General features: G+C 42.2%; 1 protein-coding gene across 1 annotated transcript; it reads left to right on the top strand.

Annotated features, from left to right (window-relative positions):
* The first annotated feature begins 3,003 nt into the window (after positions 1-3,003).
* Positions 3,004-4,617, top strand: LOC128544690 (C-C motif chemokine 3-like). The gene is made up of 3 exons (XM_053514971.1): positions 3,004-3,073; positions 3,589-3,700; positions 4,515-4,617. Exons 1-3 carry the CDS (start codon positions 3,004-3,006, stop codon positions 4,615-4,617), a joined length of 285 nt encoding a protein of 94 aa, XP_053370946.1.
* Positions 4,618-17,606: the final 12,989 nt, after the last annotated feature.

The raw sequence follows: 17,606 nt of genomic DNA on the forward strand, positions 1-17,606 counted from the left end.
TCATACCTCCCATATAAACCACAATTGTGAAAAGATTGTGATATTGTTGCCACATGCACACAATGACCACTCTTTTTCATGAATTCCAGTAACTGCTTCAGAGTTGCTGTGGGCCTCTGGTTAGCCTCTCTGACCAGTTTCATCCTGACTCTTTCATCCAGTTTGGAGCAAAGTCCTGATCCAAGGAGGGTCTGTGTTGTACAAAATACCATTTACTTCCTAAGTATAGACTTCACTGTGCTTCTAAGCAGTGATAAATCTTTTAAAATCTTTGACTTATACAACTTTATCCTGAAGATCTTTTCACAGTGCCTTGCCACGCTTGATGTTGGTTTCAGGTGAACTACCAGGGATTAAAGTTATTCAGCTTTTTATGCTGAGCTAATCAAAGTGACCACAGTTTATTACAGTTGAAGATCAAATGGATTTGTGAGATTGAGTTTACAATTCATTTTTTAAGAATTCATTTTTCCAAAACAGTGATTATGTCTTTCTTTTTTTTTTTCTGACATGTTGGTGTTATATCTTTAACTTGGATTTTAAACTTTGCATTGAGTAAATAAAGCTGGATAAAACAAAAAATGCGTCTGTCTTCATTTTAGGCTGAAAAGCAACAAAATGTTAATATTTTTAATGGAGGATGCTTTTCTCTACCCACTGTATATGCAAATTAGAATTTGTCAAAATAATGATGTGTGGCACTACATACTGTAGAAACAGCAAAGTTGACTTTGGAATGCAACTGATAATCACATATTCTGCGATGACTCTGCAATTTACTTTACATTTTTTTCGCTTTAAAGTTTATTTTGAGTACAACTTATTTATGACAAAGTTGAAAAAACAAGTTTACAGGAAGCCTAATGACTCATAGCTTTTTGATGCAATAAAGTGACTAAGCAGTTTCTGTTTGATGTGGTTTGTAAGCTGTATTAAATCGTACACTTAACATGGTATCTTCCATTACACCTTGTGTGTATAAATATTTTTTCCTTAAATATTATTGCCTAGACATGCCCACTGATCTGTCATATTTACGGTAAAGGATGTAAATTGTCAGTGTTTTTAAGTGGAAGGTGATTGATTCTCTATATTTAACTCTGTATGTGACCATTAAGTGCTTAGCATAAAGCTGGTGTGGTGATGTAGCTTAGAGTAACACGAGTGTGTGTAGCGACTTCTAGCCCTTCACCTAAACAACTTGCTTTTGGATGAGTGTATGATTTTATGTAATGTATAATTATCTAAAATGAAACATACACATGCCAGCCATAATGTTAAAACCACCTGCCTAATACTGTGAAGATATCTGGCAGTAAGCCATCATTAGCAGTTCTTGTAAGTAGGGCCTACATGAATCAGCAGTCAACACCTAAAATTCTCCATTATATTCCTCAAATATTCCCATGCATTAAGTGCAGTGGTTCTGGGCATATTATCTTTCTAAAAGATGTCACTGCCATTTAGGAACATTGTATCTATGATGGGGTCAGCAACAATGTTTTTACAGGTCTTACCTAACTCCCTGACTGGCATAAACAGGAAAAAAGGGAGAACGCAAAAAGGGTGTCACCTCCCTATTTACCATTATGTACAAGGCGATATTTACAAAGTATACTAATTGATGTTCTTAGAAAGGGGGAATAACAGAATCAAGGTCGAAAAGGGCAGCAAAAGTCGATAAATAGTAAGGTAGATATGAGCTAGCAAAACAAATTAACAAGTCAAGCAGTTGTTTAAATACAGTTTCCCAACCTGCTAGTCCAATGGCGAAACAGGAAGCAGGAGTAAGGCGCACATGATCAGGTGAGCTTGTCCAATGGTGATACAGGAAGCAGGAGTAAAGCACACAGGTTTAGGAAATGCTTGTCCAGTGGAGACACAGTAAGTCACACATCAAAGATCGATCCTCCAATCAGCACTCCTCTCCAAAGTAGAGGCTTTTAAACCTACTTGAGAGACAGAGAGAAGGACAACCTTAACAAAGAGGCCAGGCAACACAAAGAACGACGTTCAAAAACATAATTATAATACGTCAGCGATGTATCACAAAGCCACCTTCTTTCATCGGTCTGTTGTTCATTTCTGATGCTCACATGTCTATTGTAGGATCTTTTGGTGGTGGACACAAGTCAACATGGCCATGCTGATCTGTCTGCAGTTATGTAGCCCAATACACAACGGTGATGCATTGTGTTTTCTGACTGTGTTCTATTAGAACAAGCACTTCTCTGTGGGATTGGACCAGACAGCCCAGCGTTCACTCAGTGTGTGCATCAGTGACCCCTGGGTGACCATGACACAGAAACCAGTTGACTGGTTTTCATTTCTTGGACCACTTTTGGTCCTGATCACTGCATAGTGGGAACATCCCACAAGAGCTGCAGTTTTAGAAGTGCTCAGACCCAGTCATTTAGTCATCACAATCTGACCCTTGTCAAAGTCTCTCAGGTCTTTAAGCTTGCACATTTTTCTTGCCTTCAGCAAATCTTTAAGAAACTGACTGTTCATTCAATTGATAATATATCCCCTGATAAGATGCATTACAATGAGGTTATCAGTGTCATTCATTACACCTTACAGTGGGTTACATTTTAAATTCATCAGCATATTAGTTATTCCGCAACTAAATTATTAGTGGTAATTATTTGTACAAATGTATAACATAACAAAAACCTTTACTCCAATAAAGCTGCTTTGATTCATCTTTATTTTATTTTATGATTGTAATACAGGAGTGCGAGATGAGTTTGACCACAAGTGTTAAACATTAAGTTCTTCCTCATGTAAATGAAAACCACAGCCATCCTATGATAGTTTCCTTTTTTTTTTTTTGGTCTTTTAGTCAAAGTGGAACTTTTTAGGCACCTACAGACACCCAAACCATACCCACCCCCCTCTTCGTACCAAAATATATAGAGTGACAAGTGATAGTATTGATACCATTCTGTTCACACCGTTCTGTTCTGATCATCATCAACATCATCATCATCATCTGAAGCCATGGTCTCTCGCTCTCTCCTGCTGGTTCTGCTTGTCCTTGCTTGTGCTCAGTTCTTCACAACAGCCTACAGTAATATAAAGTTCATATTTAACTCGTTCTTCTTCTTCTTCTTATTATTATTATTATTATTATTAGTAGTAGTAGTAGTAGTAGTAGTACAGTAGTAGTAGTAGTAGTAGTGGGTTGGGAGGCATGCTTTTTCATTATAGATTTCATTATAGACATTTTCGACTTTTTGTCCGTTCAAAGGTGTATAAAATTTTAGTGAAACACTTGAAGCTCCTTCTATACATATTAAATAAGCATCTCTTTGGTGACATCTTCATCATATCAGTAATGGCGTTCAGATTTATGTATTGTGTCAGTTGTGCACATTCCTGTGAATGAGCTAATACTATATAAATCTCAATATACTTAATGAGAGCATTTATACAAACCTAGAAACTCCTATGCAGCTGCAATAGTGTCAGAGTCACCCTTAAATTATTACTTTAGAAAAGCTTGCATCTTATACTAGATTATATACAAATAATCAATATATAATTATTGAAAAGTTAATTAGAGAACTAAATGCTTTCCTACAGATGGAAATGGACCAAAACGATGCTGTTTTAAATACCAGAAGACACAAATTCCTGTAGGAATCATTACAGATTATGAAGTAACAGAGCATCAGTGTACAAAACCTGGAGTCATGTAAGCTTTCACACTCTCATTCATTCATTAATTCATTCATTCATTTATTGTATAAGTTACTACAAATAAAAATCTCTATTTTTTTATCTTCATTGTGGCTAACTTACTAACTGTTAGCAAGAGAGAGAGTAAGAAGCTGACATTTAGTGTAATTAAAGGTGTATTTAAATTATTCCTTGTATTATGTGGGCTAAAGTTCAGGAGAATAAAACATGAAGGTGATCGTCAGTCTTAAAAAAATATTGTAAATTTCTCTTTATATTTCCACTTATTGGACTCCACCAGGTTGCCACTGTTGGGCCCTTGAGCAAGGCCCTTAACCCTAACTGCTCCAGGGGCGCTGTATCATGGCTGACCCTGCGCTCTGACCCCAGTTACGCTGGGATATGTGAAGAAGGAATTTCACTGTGCTGTAATGTATATGTACAAATAAAGGCTTAATTTAAAAACTTAACCAAGTGGCGTTCTTGATCTTGGTGTTCAGGGGTTAAAGAGGGAATTGGGAGTCTGTCTTGTGTTAGAACCTAGCTAGTTCATGTTCAACACACACAGGCAGCTGCTCTCTCCCTTTCATTCATACTGTGACTGACAGTAATTAATGCTTATTACTGTAGAACATCTGTGACATGGAGTGATACATATATTTATGTACCAGTACTTTTATCATCCTTTTATCTGCACTCGTGGAATAGCTCTTGCCTATCAGATTTCTTGCTCGTAACTAACTGTTGTATGAATTAGAATCTAACTTTAATAGGAAAGTGTTTCGAGTTTTTGATTTTAGTGCCATTTAACACTCGCCTCTCCTCTGCAGTTTTACCCTAGTGAATGGCCGCCGTGTGTGTGCAGACCCCAAGGTCAAATGGGTGCAGGAACACAAGAACACAATTAACCAGCTCCATGTTCAACAAGCCTGAAAAAAAACACAAACAATGATGTTTAATTCTCTCTCCGATCTTAATTTATTTCATCACATACATGTACAGTGTGTTGTAAAAAAGGAGAAATAAAGCGTTTTTATTTTTTATTTTTATAAAAACTATATTAAAGACCTAAACTAACTTACCAGATGATTATTTAACTGATTTATTTTATTGATCATGGGATATATTAATTTATTATCAGAATATATAATGAATACAATAAATTATAGTTCATATGTTTATTATTCTCATGCACAAATTGCATCTTAAGTTTAAAGGTTGTTATTAATGACAATTGCCATTAAATTTTTATTTGGTCTTTTCTAGTTTTTATTTCTTATTTTCATAAAATAATATTATGTATCATGTAGAAGAAAAGGTATTTTAAAAAATGAATTTCTTATTGTGCTTTTTTACACAAAGCTCAGTGAACATGTGTAATCAATGTTGGAAATCTAACACATACACAATTAGTGCTTTGGTTTATCTCTGTCAAGACTCATTTTGCAAATCAGTACATCATTAGTAAAGCGCATCACACTTAGTCCAATACACCAGACATTAAACAGAGAACAATTACAGTCCATATTGTCACAACGCCCTCAAGTGGTGGTTTGATGCAGTAACATGACATGACCTCTGACTGTTGTTTTAATGGAAACACTTTGAGGTCTAAGCGAGTTAACCTTTTAGGCTAAAGGCTCAAGGAAAAATAAATGAATAAATAGATACATAAATAAAAAGCTGGTATTTTGCACCATAATTATCTTGTAGTGCAGATAAATATTAAATGTACTGTAGATAAGTTTTGTATATGAATAAGCCATTGCCATATAAGTGATAATAAATGGATTACAAGTGTATGATGGGACTGAGTTTTAACTGTCGAGAGGGGAAGGTGGAACAAGCAAGCAGCATATAATGCTTTGCAACAGTGTAACAGCAGCTCCTTCATGCTCATAAAATCATATGCAATAATACCGATGACAAAATTAGCAAAATGGTCGTATGCATGATTAGCAAATGTGACTTACAATATGAAAAGTCAGGACAGAAATGTGACAGACTTTCTGTAAAATAGATATTTTTTAGACTTTCTTCACACATGGCTCTAATAAAGCATAAAACCACCCTATCTCTCTGTGTGTATGCAAGTGTTTCATGTGTGAAAGTTGAAGTGTGAAACTCACATCTCACAAATTCACACCTTTTTACACACATACATTTCAAACACGTGGTTGATATGCAAGAGTCTGGAAAGGGTTACCAAGCTATTTCTAATGCTTTGGGACTCCAGAAAACCTTTATCCACAAATGGAAGAACTTGGAACAGTGGTGAATTTATTCCAGGAGTGGTCAGCATACCAAATTACGTATGGCACAATAATGATTCATCCAGGAGCTGAGAACAATATCCAAAGACCTGCAGACCTCACTTGCTTTAGATAAGGTCTGTGTTTATGATTCAGCAATTAAAAAAAGAGAGGGCAAATATGTCATCAATAAGAGAGTTTCAGGGTGAAAGCTGCTGCTAACCAAAAAGAACATACAGATCTCACATTTTCCAGAAATCACATTGATTATCTCAAGATATTTGGGCAAACATGTTCCTGAATGAAAATGTCGAGCCATCTGTTTGTGACCTAATGCTCACACAAGTGCCCTTTGGCTTTGCAGTAGAACAAATGATCTGAAACACAACAGCAAGTCCACCTCAAAATGGCTAAAAAATATAAAATTAGGGTTAGTCAAAGTTCAAACTTAAATCAGATTAAGATCCATAAACAGACTATTGATGGTGTAAAAATCTTTCAGTGTGGATGAATTAAAACAATTCTGTGAAAAGTGGGCAAAAAAATTCTCCCACAGCAATGTGAAAGACTCAACAGTTATGATAAGAACTCAAAAGATTGGGACTAAACTACTTTTCAGCCATAACGAAACCACTTTACATTTACACATTTGGTAGACACTTTTAACCAGAGCAACTTATTCTAACGGGTTCGACCCTATGTGCATGGGCGGCACCATAAAGCGCAGACATAAGGCGAGGTCTTATAGAAAAAAGGGTAATTTATTTAGGAAAAAATGGGGTAGGAAAGGGTTAAAGGAGGGAGGACAGAGAGAAAGGGAAAGGAATGAAGTGCACGTGCAAGTGCCCTGCTGTTCGTCTGCTCGCGCTGACTCTGCTCTCTGCAGATGGCCGGACCGGTTCCTCCCTTCTCTCTCTGTGGGCGCGGCCTCGGACGGGAGTCCTCTCTGATGTCCGGCAAGTGGGCGGCTTACCCCGGCTGGGAACAGGGGCTGTGACGTGACTCTCCTTGCGGTCTTTTCCTCTTCGGCGGCAGGGTCACCATAATCCGGCTCCATTATAAAAGCGTTGAAGAGCCAGCATGTCCTGGTCGCGGCGATCAAAGACTTACTCGCTTCTTTGTGGCCCCTGGGGCGCGTTCCATTGCTCCACTAGCTTGCACATCCACTTTGTTGCGTGCGCGTCCCACTCACACCGCATAGTAAAAATCCACAGCAATCCAGAGCTACCCACACTGTATTCTATAGCATGGGGAGAAGCCCGGGATTAGTAGCAGCGATAGCTCATCAACCGTGTCTAGTTCCACTGCCCCGGTCCATCGCATATCTGAAGGGGAGGCTGCCTAACTAGTGAGCTTCAAAGTGAGCGAGGAACAATATTGATTTGGGTGCACACCCATCACAGGAGCACGCCGTGACACTTACAAAAAAAGGAAAAAGTGTTTTCTGCGGTTGTTGTTCCGAAAATCCATGCTCATATTTTTAAATGTCACTTAAAATACCATATACTATAAAGACTATTTGCAGAATTTATAGCTATAAAGGCTTAGAAACTCTCTCTCTCTCTCTTTCTCTCCCTCTCTTCCTCTCTCTCTGTGTGGGTGTATGGGTGTGTGAATCAAGTGTTTCATGTGTGAAAGTTTGTCTCATTTATCTTTACACCATCATACAGAGTGTATGTTTCACCACAACACATAATATGTAACATTTTGCCCTCAAGCTCACAAGGTCAGGAGTTCAAGCACCAGCTCCATCAGGCTGTGATTTTGAGCACTTCAGCAAAGACCTTAACCCCTTTTTGCTTTAGGGAGGTTATATTATTAAGCTATATCACGAGGCCATACTGTTGAATACAGAATGGGTTAGTGTGTATGAAAGTCATCCTACACAATTACACCTCCTCTCCTCCTCATTCTCCTTTCTCTCATACCAGCTATTCCCCTCACAACATTCCTTTCTCAATTTAAAGTCTCAGAGACACATTTCACTGTGAGATTCATTTCCTTAGGTGCGATTATGGTTTTTTGCAACATGATAGCAGTTTGGGGAAATGGGACAGATTTATTGTAGTGGATTGGTATGTGTTACATTGTATATTTAGGTCAGATGCTGCGCATGCCTAACCTCTTCCAAGACAGTGGTGACAGATGGTGTATATGGCAGTGTATCCAGGCCTACAGGACAACAACTATAGGAAAACAACATCTGCCTGGGATAGAGATTCCTCCCTCCCAGATGCCCTGAACAGATGCCATGCTTCTATGCAGAATGACATGATGAAGAAGTAGACCACTCCAACTCCCAGTGAGCAGTGATCAATTTTGCACAGAGTGAGTCAATCCATAGAAGATTGCTGAACTATAAAGCATTTCTGACAGAGTGCTCAGGTGATGTGCAGGCTGTATAGTGTTCCTCCTGACCAGTGCTACTATGTCTAAGGGTTAACCTCATTGTCCCCATTATAAAGAAGTCCTAAGTGTCCTGTCTAATCGAGGAAGTATCTGTTGCACTCACACCCACTATCTTGAAATGCTGGACCTTTGCAGTTTCTGTATCATTCCAACAGATGCACTTCTGTCTTTTTTTTTTGGCTGAACATGACCACTTGTCTTGCTGTATTAAGGCACCATGATACACTAATCTGTGATAATTTTTAAAGAAATTTAAGAAAACCAATAACAACTTAAAAGAGTTTTGTAGGAGCAGTTGTTCCTTTTATTTAAAACAGATACAACATTACTAGAAACATTCTGTTTTATATTCCAGAAGGATAAAATACCTCTATGTCTCATTTCTAAGTATAGACCAACTTGGCAAGATTGTACAATCCCTGGAATCATGTAAGATTTTAATCCTTCATTTCATTTCAATAAATAATATAAATTTCCCCACGTATCAAATAAAATGTTATGGCTACATAAAATATTATGTAATTTTATTAGAATATAACTTTCAATAACCTTTATATTATTTAAAATGTATCATAAATATCAATAATGTTGGTAGTTTGGGGTGAGTGAGAGTGTTATATTAATTCAATCTAATCAGAGTGAGTAAATTTTAGTTTGGGCATGGGTGTGTCTGTGTGACTGTGTGGCAATTGCAAATGGTTCTCATGGCTCACAGGTCAGGTATGAGGGCTTCTTCACCAGATTATGCCTCAGACCCTACGGTATTCAGGACTGCTCTGAATCTATGGCTTGTGGGCATTAAAGGACATTTTTTGATTAAACAGCATACATGCATATATTACATAATATAAAATGTGTTTCACAGTATAAGTGATGCGGCATCTCATGTGTTATAATGTTACTTTTATAATATGTATAGTGTCAATGTGGTAGTATAAACTTAGATATAGTAGAATCTGTAGCGACAAAGTGTTAGTACTGTAGTATAGGCAGGTGTGTTCTTTCAGTCTATTTTGGTATAAAAATCTAATTGTATGTTCAAGGACAATATCATCTTAAATGTTTTTAACCAGCACCCGTTTCTACTACTGAAGAAGGTTCTACTATGACACACAACATAGAATGTAAGTTAATATATAATATTAACACAAACCTTTTGTTTTTATAATACTATAAAAAAAGCAAAATGAAAAATAATTTGTTCACACCAACAAGGTTTTTTTTTTTTTTTTTGCAGAAAGACATTTTGATTTTATTTAATTTTTTTGTCTGGGATATTGTCACAACCCGTCAAGCTACAGCTCTGCCATGATCATATAAGCACTCCTGCTCCACGTTCCCAACCACTCCTTGCTTCTTGCCACCTCACCTTCCGCTCTCAACACACCTGTGCATTATCTGCAATCATCCTCCTTACCTATTTAAACCACGCTCTGCCACAGTCACGTTGCCAGATTATTGTGTGCCTTTCGTAGCCCAATTTTCCAGCGTTAGTTTCATGTCTCGACTACCTGTTATCGACCACGCTTCGTTTCTTCTCGACCACGCCACTGTCTCACGTTTGGATTTCACGCTCACGGAGTTTTGTTATCGACCCTTGGATTTGCCTCAACGACCACGAATTCGGATCACGGACCTTCTCTTGTTCTTCTGGCTCTGAACCTTGCTCACCTTCGACCACGATAAAGTTTTGCAAAACCAGCCACCAACCTGTGCGGCGTCTCCATTCGCCCGCCGGTTCTCCACGTCTCTGCTACACTGCGCGAAGCGCGCTGCACACCAAGTTCCTCACCGGCTCTTTGCACTTCCGCATTCCTGCACAGGACACACAAGACGCTCTCGCCGACTCGCGGCGCTTTAGCATTCCTCACAGGTCCACGCTGCACACAGAGCGCTCACACGCGCTTCCGCATTCCAGCGAGACTCTGCTCACGCCACAGCACAGAGCTAAACCGGCACTTTCTCTTTCATCCACTCGGCCGGCTCAGTCTGCTACACAAGCACTACCACAAATCAGGTCTAACTCTGCGCTTGGATCCATCACGCCCTCTAGCGCCCCGTGACAGAATAATCTGGCCAAAAGGAATGGATCCAGCAGAGGCTGCTCGCCTGAGGGGGGCATTAGAGAGCCAAGGAACCCTCTTAGGTACACATCAGCAGGAAATCACACAAATCACTACTACACTTCAAACCATCACCGAAACCTTGCAGTCTCTTTCCACTCAGATTCAAAATCAGCCACCTCCTGCACCCGCTCCGCTACATCCCCCCCCGGTGCTCTCTCCAGTCCATGAGCCACGCCTCCCTGCTCCGCCTACCTATGACGGGAATCCAGCCACATGTCGCTCTTTTCTCTCCCAATGCTCGCTCGTTCTGGAACTGCAGGCCACGTCATTTCCCACAGAGCGCTCTAAGGTCGCCTACATCATCACTCTCCTCTCTGGAAAGGCGAGAGAGTGGGGAACGGCACTGTGGGATGCTCAAGTTTCATGTTGCTTCACTTATAGAACTTTTACTGAGGAAATGAGGAGGGTTTTTGATCGTTCCTTCACAGGACATCAGGCAGCTAACCAAATACTTCAGTTACGTCAGGGAGCACGTTCTGTCTCTGACTATGCCATTGATTTCCGGACTCTAGCTCCCTCTTGTGACTGGGACGAGAAAGCTCTTTTTGACTGTTTTCTCCATGGGCTTACAGACTCAGTGAAAGACGAGCTTGCAGCTCGTGAACTCCCCTCGGACCTGCAGGGACTCATTGACCTGGCAACACGTATTGACGCTCGCAAGCGGATTCGACGGTCTGAACGGCAGCCTTGTTTCACACCATGCACCTCTGCACCAACCTTAGACACTTCCGAGGCACCCCCTGAACCCATGCAGATAGGCCGCACACGCATCTCACCCAAGGAACGCCAGCGCCGCAGAGATAACGGCGCCTGCTTCTATTGCGGCCAGACCGGTCACGTTGTGCGCTCCTGCCCACTAAAAGGGCAGGCCCCCCCGTAGTTCTGGGGATGCAGGGGGGCCCCGCATCTGTTTCTTCCCCGGACCAACGATCATGTTTTTCCGTGACTTTGACCCATGACGACCAATCCCACGTCACTCACGCACTAGTCGACTCCGGGGCCGATCAGAACTTAATCTCCTCTTGCACTGCCTCCAAGTTCAATATTCCTCTCACGCCCCTGCATCAACCCTTCGTGGTTCAGGCTCTTGATGGCAGCAAATTAAACCCGATTACCCACCGTACTGCCCCCATCACCCTACAGTTTTCAGGAAACCACACAGAGCTCATTTCGCTCCTAATTGTTCATAATGCTCATGCACCCATTGTTTTAGGCCTCCCTTGGTTAAGGCTGCATAACCCACACATTGACTGGGTCAAAAGAAGGGTCCTGGATTGGAGTCCCACCTGCCTCTCTTCATGTCTACGCTCCGCCCCTATGGGCCAAACCTTGTCTACGCCACGAGAGGTGATCCCCGACCTAACCAGGGTTCCCACAGATTATCATGACCTAAGTCAGGTGTTCAGTAAGTCACGGGCTATCTCTTTACCTCCACACCGCCCTTATGATTGCGCGATTGACCTTCTTCCCGGCACCTCTCCCCCCAAGGGGCGACTTTACTCCCTCTCTCGCCCTGAGAGAGAGGCCATGGAACAGTACATAAAGGAGTCACTTGCCGCAGGGATCATCCGCCCATCCTCTTCGCCAGCAGGGGCAGGGTTCTTCTTTGTGGAAAAGAAGGACAAGTCCCTCAGACCCTGCATTGATTACAGAGGGCTAAATGAGATCACGGTCAAGAACCGCTACCCCCTTCCTCTGATGTCATCAGCCTTCGAACTTCTCCAGGACGCCCGTGTCTTCACTAAGTTGGATCTGAGAAACGCCTACCACCTTGTCAGGATACGGGAGGGTGATGAGTGGAAGACTGCCTTCAACACACCCACCGGCCATTATGAGTATCTAGTGGTTCCTTTTGGCTTAACCAATGCGCCGGCAGTGTTTCAGACTCTCATAAATGATGTTCTCAGGGATTTTCTCAATGTCTTTGTCTTTGCCTACCTGGACGATATTTTAATTTTCTCACGCTCAGTCAAGGAACACAGATCCCACGTTCGCCAGGTCCTGCAACGGCTACTTGAAAATAAACTTTACGTCAAGGCAGAGAAATGCGAGTTTCATTGCTCGTCCACATCCTTTTTGGGATATTGCATCTCCCCTGAGGGCATCCAGATGGACCCCACCAAGGTGAGGGCAGTCACCGACTGGCCAGTACCATCATCAAGACGCGAACTTCAACGCTTCTTAGGGTTCGCCAATTTTTATCGCCGTTTCATCCGGAGCTACAGTATGGTCGCGGCCCCACTTACGACCCTCACGTCGTCCAAGATCTCATTTAAATGGAACCACCAGGCAGACTTAGCTTTCAGGGATCTTAAACAGCGCTTCACCACTGCACCTATCCTCATCTTTCCCGACCCCTCTCTCCAGTTTGTCGTGGAAGTAGACGCGTCCGAAACTGGGGTGGGGGCCATCCTGTCCCAGAGGTCCACAGAGGACAACAAACTTCACCCATGCTCCTTCTTCTCCCGCAGACTCACACCCCCTGAACGCAACTACAACATTGGGGACCGTGAACTGTTGGCGGTCAAATTGGCCCTAGAAGAATGGAGGCATTGGCTGGAAGGGGCCGACCACCCCTTTCTTGTGTGGACTGACCATAAAAACCTAGAATACCTAAGAACGGCAAAAAGACTCAACTCACGCCAGGCACGGTGGTCGTTATTCTTTTCTCGTTTCCGCTTCACGCTGTCTTATCGCCCTGGTTCCAAGAACGCTAAACCTGACGCCCTCTCTCGCCAATTTTCCACTTCCCAGGACGCTTCCACAACGGAGACTATCCTTCCTCCCCAATGTCTTGTGGCAATAACCCGGCTTACTGTGGAGCAGCTTGTCCAGCAGACCCTCGAACGGGAACCAGGCCCAAGCACCGTCCCACCTGACAAGCTCTTTGTTCCAGTCTCTGTACGACCACAGGTGTTGGACTGGGCTCACAGTTCCAGACTGGCATGCCATCCTGGGGCAGCACGCACTCTCTTCCTCCTTCAACAGCGCTTCTGGTGGTCCACGATGAAGGAGGATGTGAAGAACTTTGTGGCGTCCTGTGACACCTGTGTCAGGAACAAGGTCACCAACCGCCCTCCAGAGGGCTTCCTTAGACCGCTCCCCATTCCCCACCGCCCTTGGTCCCACATCTCCATCGACTTCGTCACCGGCCTACCACCATCCCAAAACAATACCTGCATCCTGACCATTGTGGATCGCTTCTCTAAGTCTGCCCATTTCATACCACTACCGAAACTCCCGTCTGCGAAGGAAACGGCTGAACTGATAATCAACCATGTCTTCCGACTTCACGGACTCCCAGTCGACATCGTCTCGGACAGAGGCCCCCAGTTTTCTGCCCAATTCTGGAAAGCCTTTTGCAACCTCGTCGGTGCTAACCCCAGCCTTTCTTCCGGTTTCCATCCCCAAACTAACGGCCAAACGGAACGAGTCAACCAGGAGCTGGAGAAATCTTTAAGATGCATGGCCACCCGGGATCCATCCTCCTGGAGCCGCTTTTTACCCTGGGTTGAGTACGCCCACAACTCGCTTCCTACCTCCTCCACAGGCATGTCCCCCTTCCACTGTTGCCTGGGCTATCAACCACCCCTCTTTCCGACCCAGGAAGAGGAGGTAGCCGTCCCCTCAGCCCAAACCTTTATCCGGCGCTGCAAGAGAACATGGCAGCGTGCCCGCAACCAACTACGGCGCACCGTAAGTGCCTTCCAAAGCCAGGCTAATCGTCATCGGTCACCAGCCCCTAGATATCTTGTCGGCCAAAGGGTCATGCTGTCTGCACGTGACCTCCCCCTCAAGACCACATCCAAGAAAATTTCACCAAGATTCATCGGACCTTTCACCATCACCCGGATCATAAATCCATGCTCCGTCCGACTAGCTCTACCACTCTCTATGCGCAGAATCAATCCTACATTTCACGTTTCCCAGATCCGCCGACTGGTCCCCTGTCCACTATCTCCACCCATCCAACCCCCTCCCCCCCCTCGACTCATAGACGGAGGTGAAGCCTTCACAGTCCGTAGACTCCTCAGGTCTCGCCGCCGCGGTCGTGGTCTCCAGTACCTGGTGGACTGGGAGGGCTATGGCCCTGAGGAGCGGAGTTGGGTACCAGCCAAATTCATCCTGGACCGCTCCCTAATCGCTGACTTTCATAGACTTCACCCTGAGGCGCCTACTAGAACGCCAGGTGGCGTTCTTAGGGGGGGGGGGTACTGTCACGACCCGTCAAGCTACAGCTCTGCCATGATCATATAAGCACTCCTGCTCCACGTTCCCAACCACTCCTTGCTTCTTGCCACCTCACCTTCCGCTCTCAACACACCTGTGCATTATCTGCAATCATCCTCCTTACCTATTTAAACCACGCTCTGCCACAGTCACGTTGCCAGATTATTGTGTGCCTTTCGTAGCCCAATTTTCCAGCGTTAGTTTCATGTCTCGATTACCTGTTACCGACCACGCTTCGTTTCTTCTCGAACACGCCACTGTCTCACGTTTGGATTTCACGCTCACGGAGTTTTGTTATCGACCCTTGGATTTGCCTCAACGACCACGAATTCGGATCACGGACCTTCTCTTGTCTCTCTGGCTCTGAACCTTGCTCACCTTCGACCACGATAAAGTTTTGCAAAACCAGCCACCAACCTGTGCGGCGTCTCCATTCGCCCGCCGGTTCTCCACGTCTCTGCTACACTGCGCGAAGCGCGCTGCACACCAAGTTCCTCACCGGCTCTTTGCACTTCCGCATTCCTGCACAGGACACACAAGACGCTCTTGCCGACTCGCGGCGCTTTAGCATTCCTCACAGGTCCACGCTGCACACAGAGCGCTCACACGCGCTTCCGCATTCCAGTGAGACTCTGCTCACGCCACAGCACAGAGCTAAACCGGCACTTTCTCTTTCATCCACTCGGCCGGCTCAGTCTGCTACACAAGCACTACCACAAATCAGGTCTAACTCTGCGCTTGGATCCATCACGCCCTCTAGCGCCCCGTGACAGATATATCTTGGGGTGGGCTTGATGATTGATTGAATGGAGTGCTGAAACTTTGGCGGAGTTTTTAAATTTAACTTCAAATTACTTTATTCTGGCAATGGTATTAAAAAAATATGAAGATGTGTGAGCTTCCTCATATAACATCCTATCTGTCATGATTGCAGGGTTCGGAGGCAGACGCAAATGCAGGTTTTGCAAACAAGTCTTTATTATCTCTGAAACAGCATTGAACAAAATGAACCCAAATTAAACGAACAAAACAAACGGATCCCCAGGCTGGGTCTGCAGGCGGCCGTGCAGGTCAAAAATAAAAAGACAAATAAACTAACAAAAAAAAACAGTCTGAACAGAAAAGGCTGAGAACCTCTTAGCCTTGACCTTGACCTCGGTCTGGAGAACGGAAAACATCCTGGCACTGCAGACACGGCTTAGTCGTGAAGAAATAGTAAACAGAGCGACTGGTTTATCACGCACACACAACATGGAAAAGCACAGCGGTGGACAGACAGGGAGCTACGGGTTCGACTGGCTTAAAAAAGGGAACACACGGGGCAGACAAAGTGAACTTAATTTAGTAATATTGTGGAACATGTACACACAGACACACTAGAGGGAGAAAAAGGCGTGACACTATCCTGCTCCCAGATATGCCCATCTGCCATAAAATAACACTACAAAACATTATGCCCCATATTGTGTAGTTTCACCTTCTTCCAGCAGATGGGTCCACACATTTAAGAATGTTAATGTGTTGATGTTTTGTGGTGTTAATCTTATTTAGTGTGGCTTTACATTTATTTATTTATTTTTTTTTGTTTTGGTCAAGACAGTTTTAAAGCCCACTTAACTTCATGCAATTCTATGTACAGTTGAGTGTGTAACAGATAAAAGTTAAATTTGAACTAGTAATATGTTTGCAGGTTTACAGGGTTAATATAACAATACTCATACTGTAGCTGCACAAAGTTATACCATAGTGGTTGGACAATTGTGTAATTTTAGCATGTGTTTATATAAGGGTTAATTGACCTGTTAAAGTTTACATATATGTCATTTTTGTGTGTTTGCTTGTTTAGCACCTGTTTTCTTGCATGTCACACCTGTTAATGCCTCAGCAAAAACAAAGCATAAGTAAATTATATATATATATAATGTTTATAGGATATTTCTAAAAAACATACTACTGATACTGCCCCAGCAAAAATAACATATACTGTAAGTAAAGTATTCAGAAATACAATATACACAGTTTATATTATTTTTGTCAGTCTATGTTGGTATAAAGGTATAATTACAGGGTCATGTGCATCTAATCTAATATGTTTTTTTTTTTTTTTTTTTTTTTTTACCCAGACCCCGTTTCTATTACTGAACCATCTTCTACTGCAACACACAATTTAGAACCCAAACTACTCGTATTAAAACAGAATGTCTGGTCATGTATTATTAAGAAATTGCCATGGAAAAGCAAAATGATGATAATTTGTTCACATCAAGACTCATTTTTGCTGGGAGATCAATATAATTGGAAAAGTGTTTACATGGATATGGCTTCTTATTGTGTTATTTATTTCTTTTGTCAAGAAAATTTTAAAATCCATTTAACTGCATGTGGTTCTGGTTGGGTGTGTGTAAAAAATACAAATTGTATTAAAATTAGTGGTATAAAGTTAAAGGGTTAGTATAACAATATTGAAAATGGTGTAATGTTATACCATAGTGGGTGGACAGTTGTGTGATTTTAGAATGTTGATATAAGGATTAACCTGTAATGGTTTATATATATATATATATATATATATATATATATATATATATATATATATATATATATATATATATATATATATAAAACATATATATGTTTTGTTTGTTTGTTTGTTTGTTTACATCAGCCCAAGTCACACCTAATATTGTTACTGCCTTAGGCAAAACAAATAAATGAATCAAGCACATATACAATATATTTAGTTTGTATTTAAGTATTCATAGTGATATACTCATTGGACTGTTAGGAACTATAATTAAAAGGGGGGAAGTATAGTCTTAAATTATTACCAGTACTTTGTAGTCAAAGGTGAGGACAACAAATGATGGAGGTGGTGTACAAATTGTGTATCTTTTTTTATTCTACA

The sequence above is a fragment of the Clarias gariepinus genome, chromosome 1, assembly GCF_024256425.1.
Source record: "Clarias gariepinus isolate MV-2021 ecotype Netherlands chromosome 1, CGAR_prim_01v2, whole genome shotgun sequence".
In the NCBI taxonomy this organism is placed as follows: domain Eukaryota; kingdom Metazoa; phylum Chordata; class Actinopteri; order Siluriformes; family Clariidae; genus Clarias; species Clarias gariepinus.

Excerpts from the sequence above, each read along its gene's own strand:
- LOC128544690 (XM_053514971.1), top strand. The coding sequence starts at position 3,004 with ATGGTCTCTCGCTCTCTCCTGCTGGTTCTGCTTGTCCTTGCTTGTGCT. Across the intron at positions 3,074-3,588 it reads GTTCTTCACAACAGCCTACA|ATGGAAATGGACCAAAACGA; the intron begins GTAATATAAAGT and ends GCTTTCCTACAG. Across the intron at positions 3,701-4,514 it reads TGTACAAAACCTGGAGTCAT|TTTTACCCTAGTGAATGGCC; the intron begins GTAAGCTTTCAC and ends TCTCCTCTGCAG.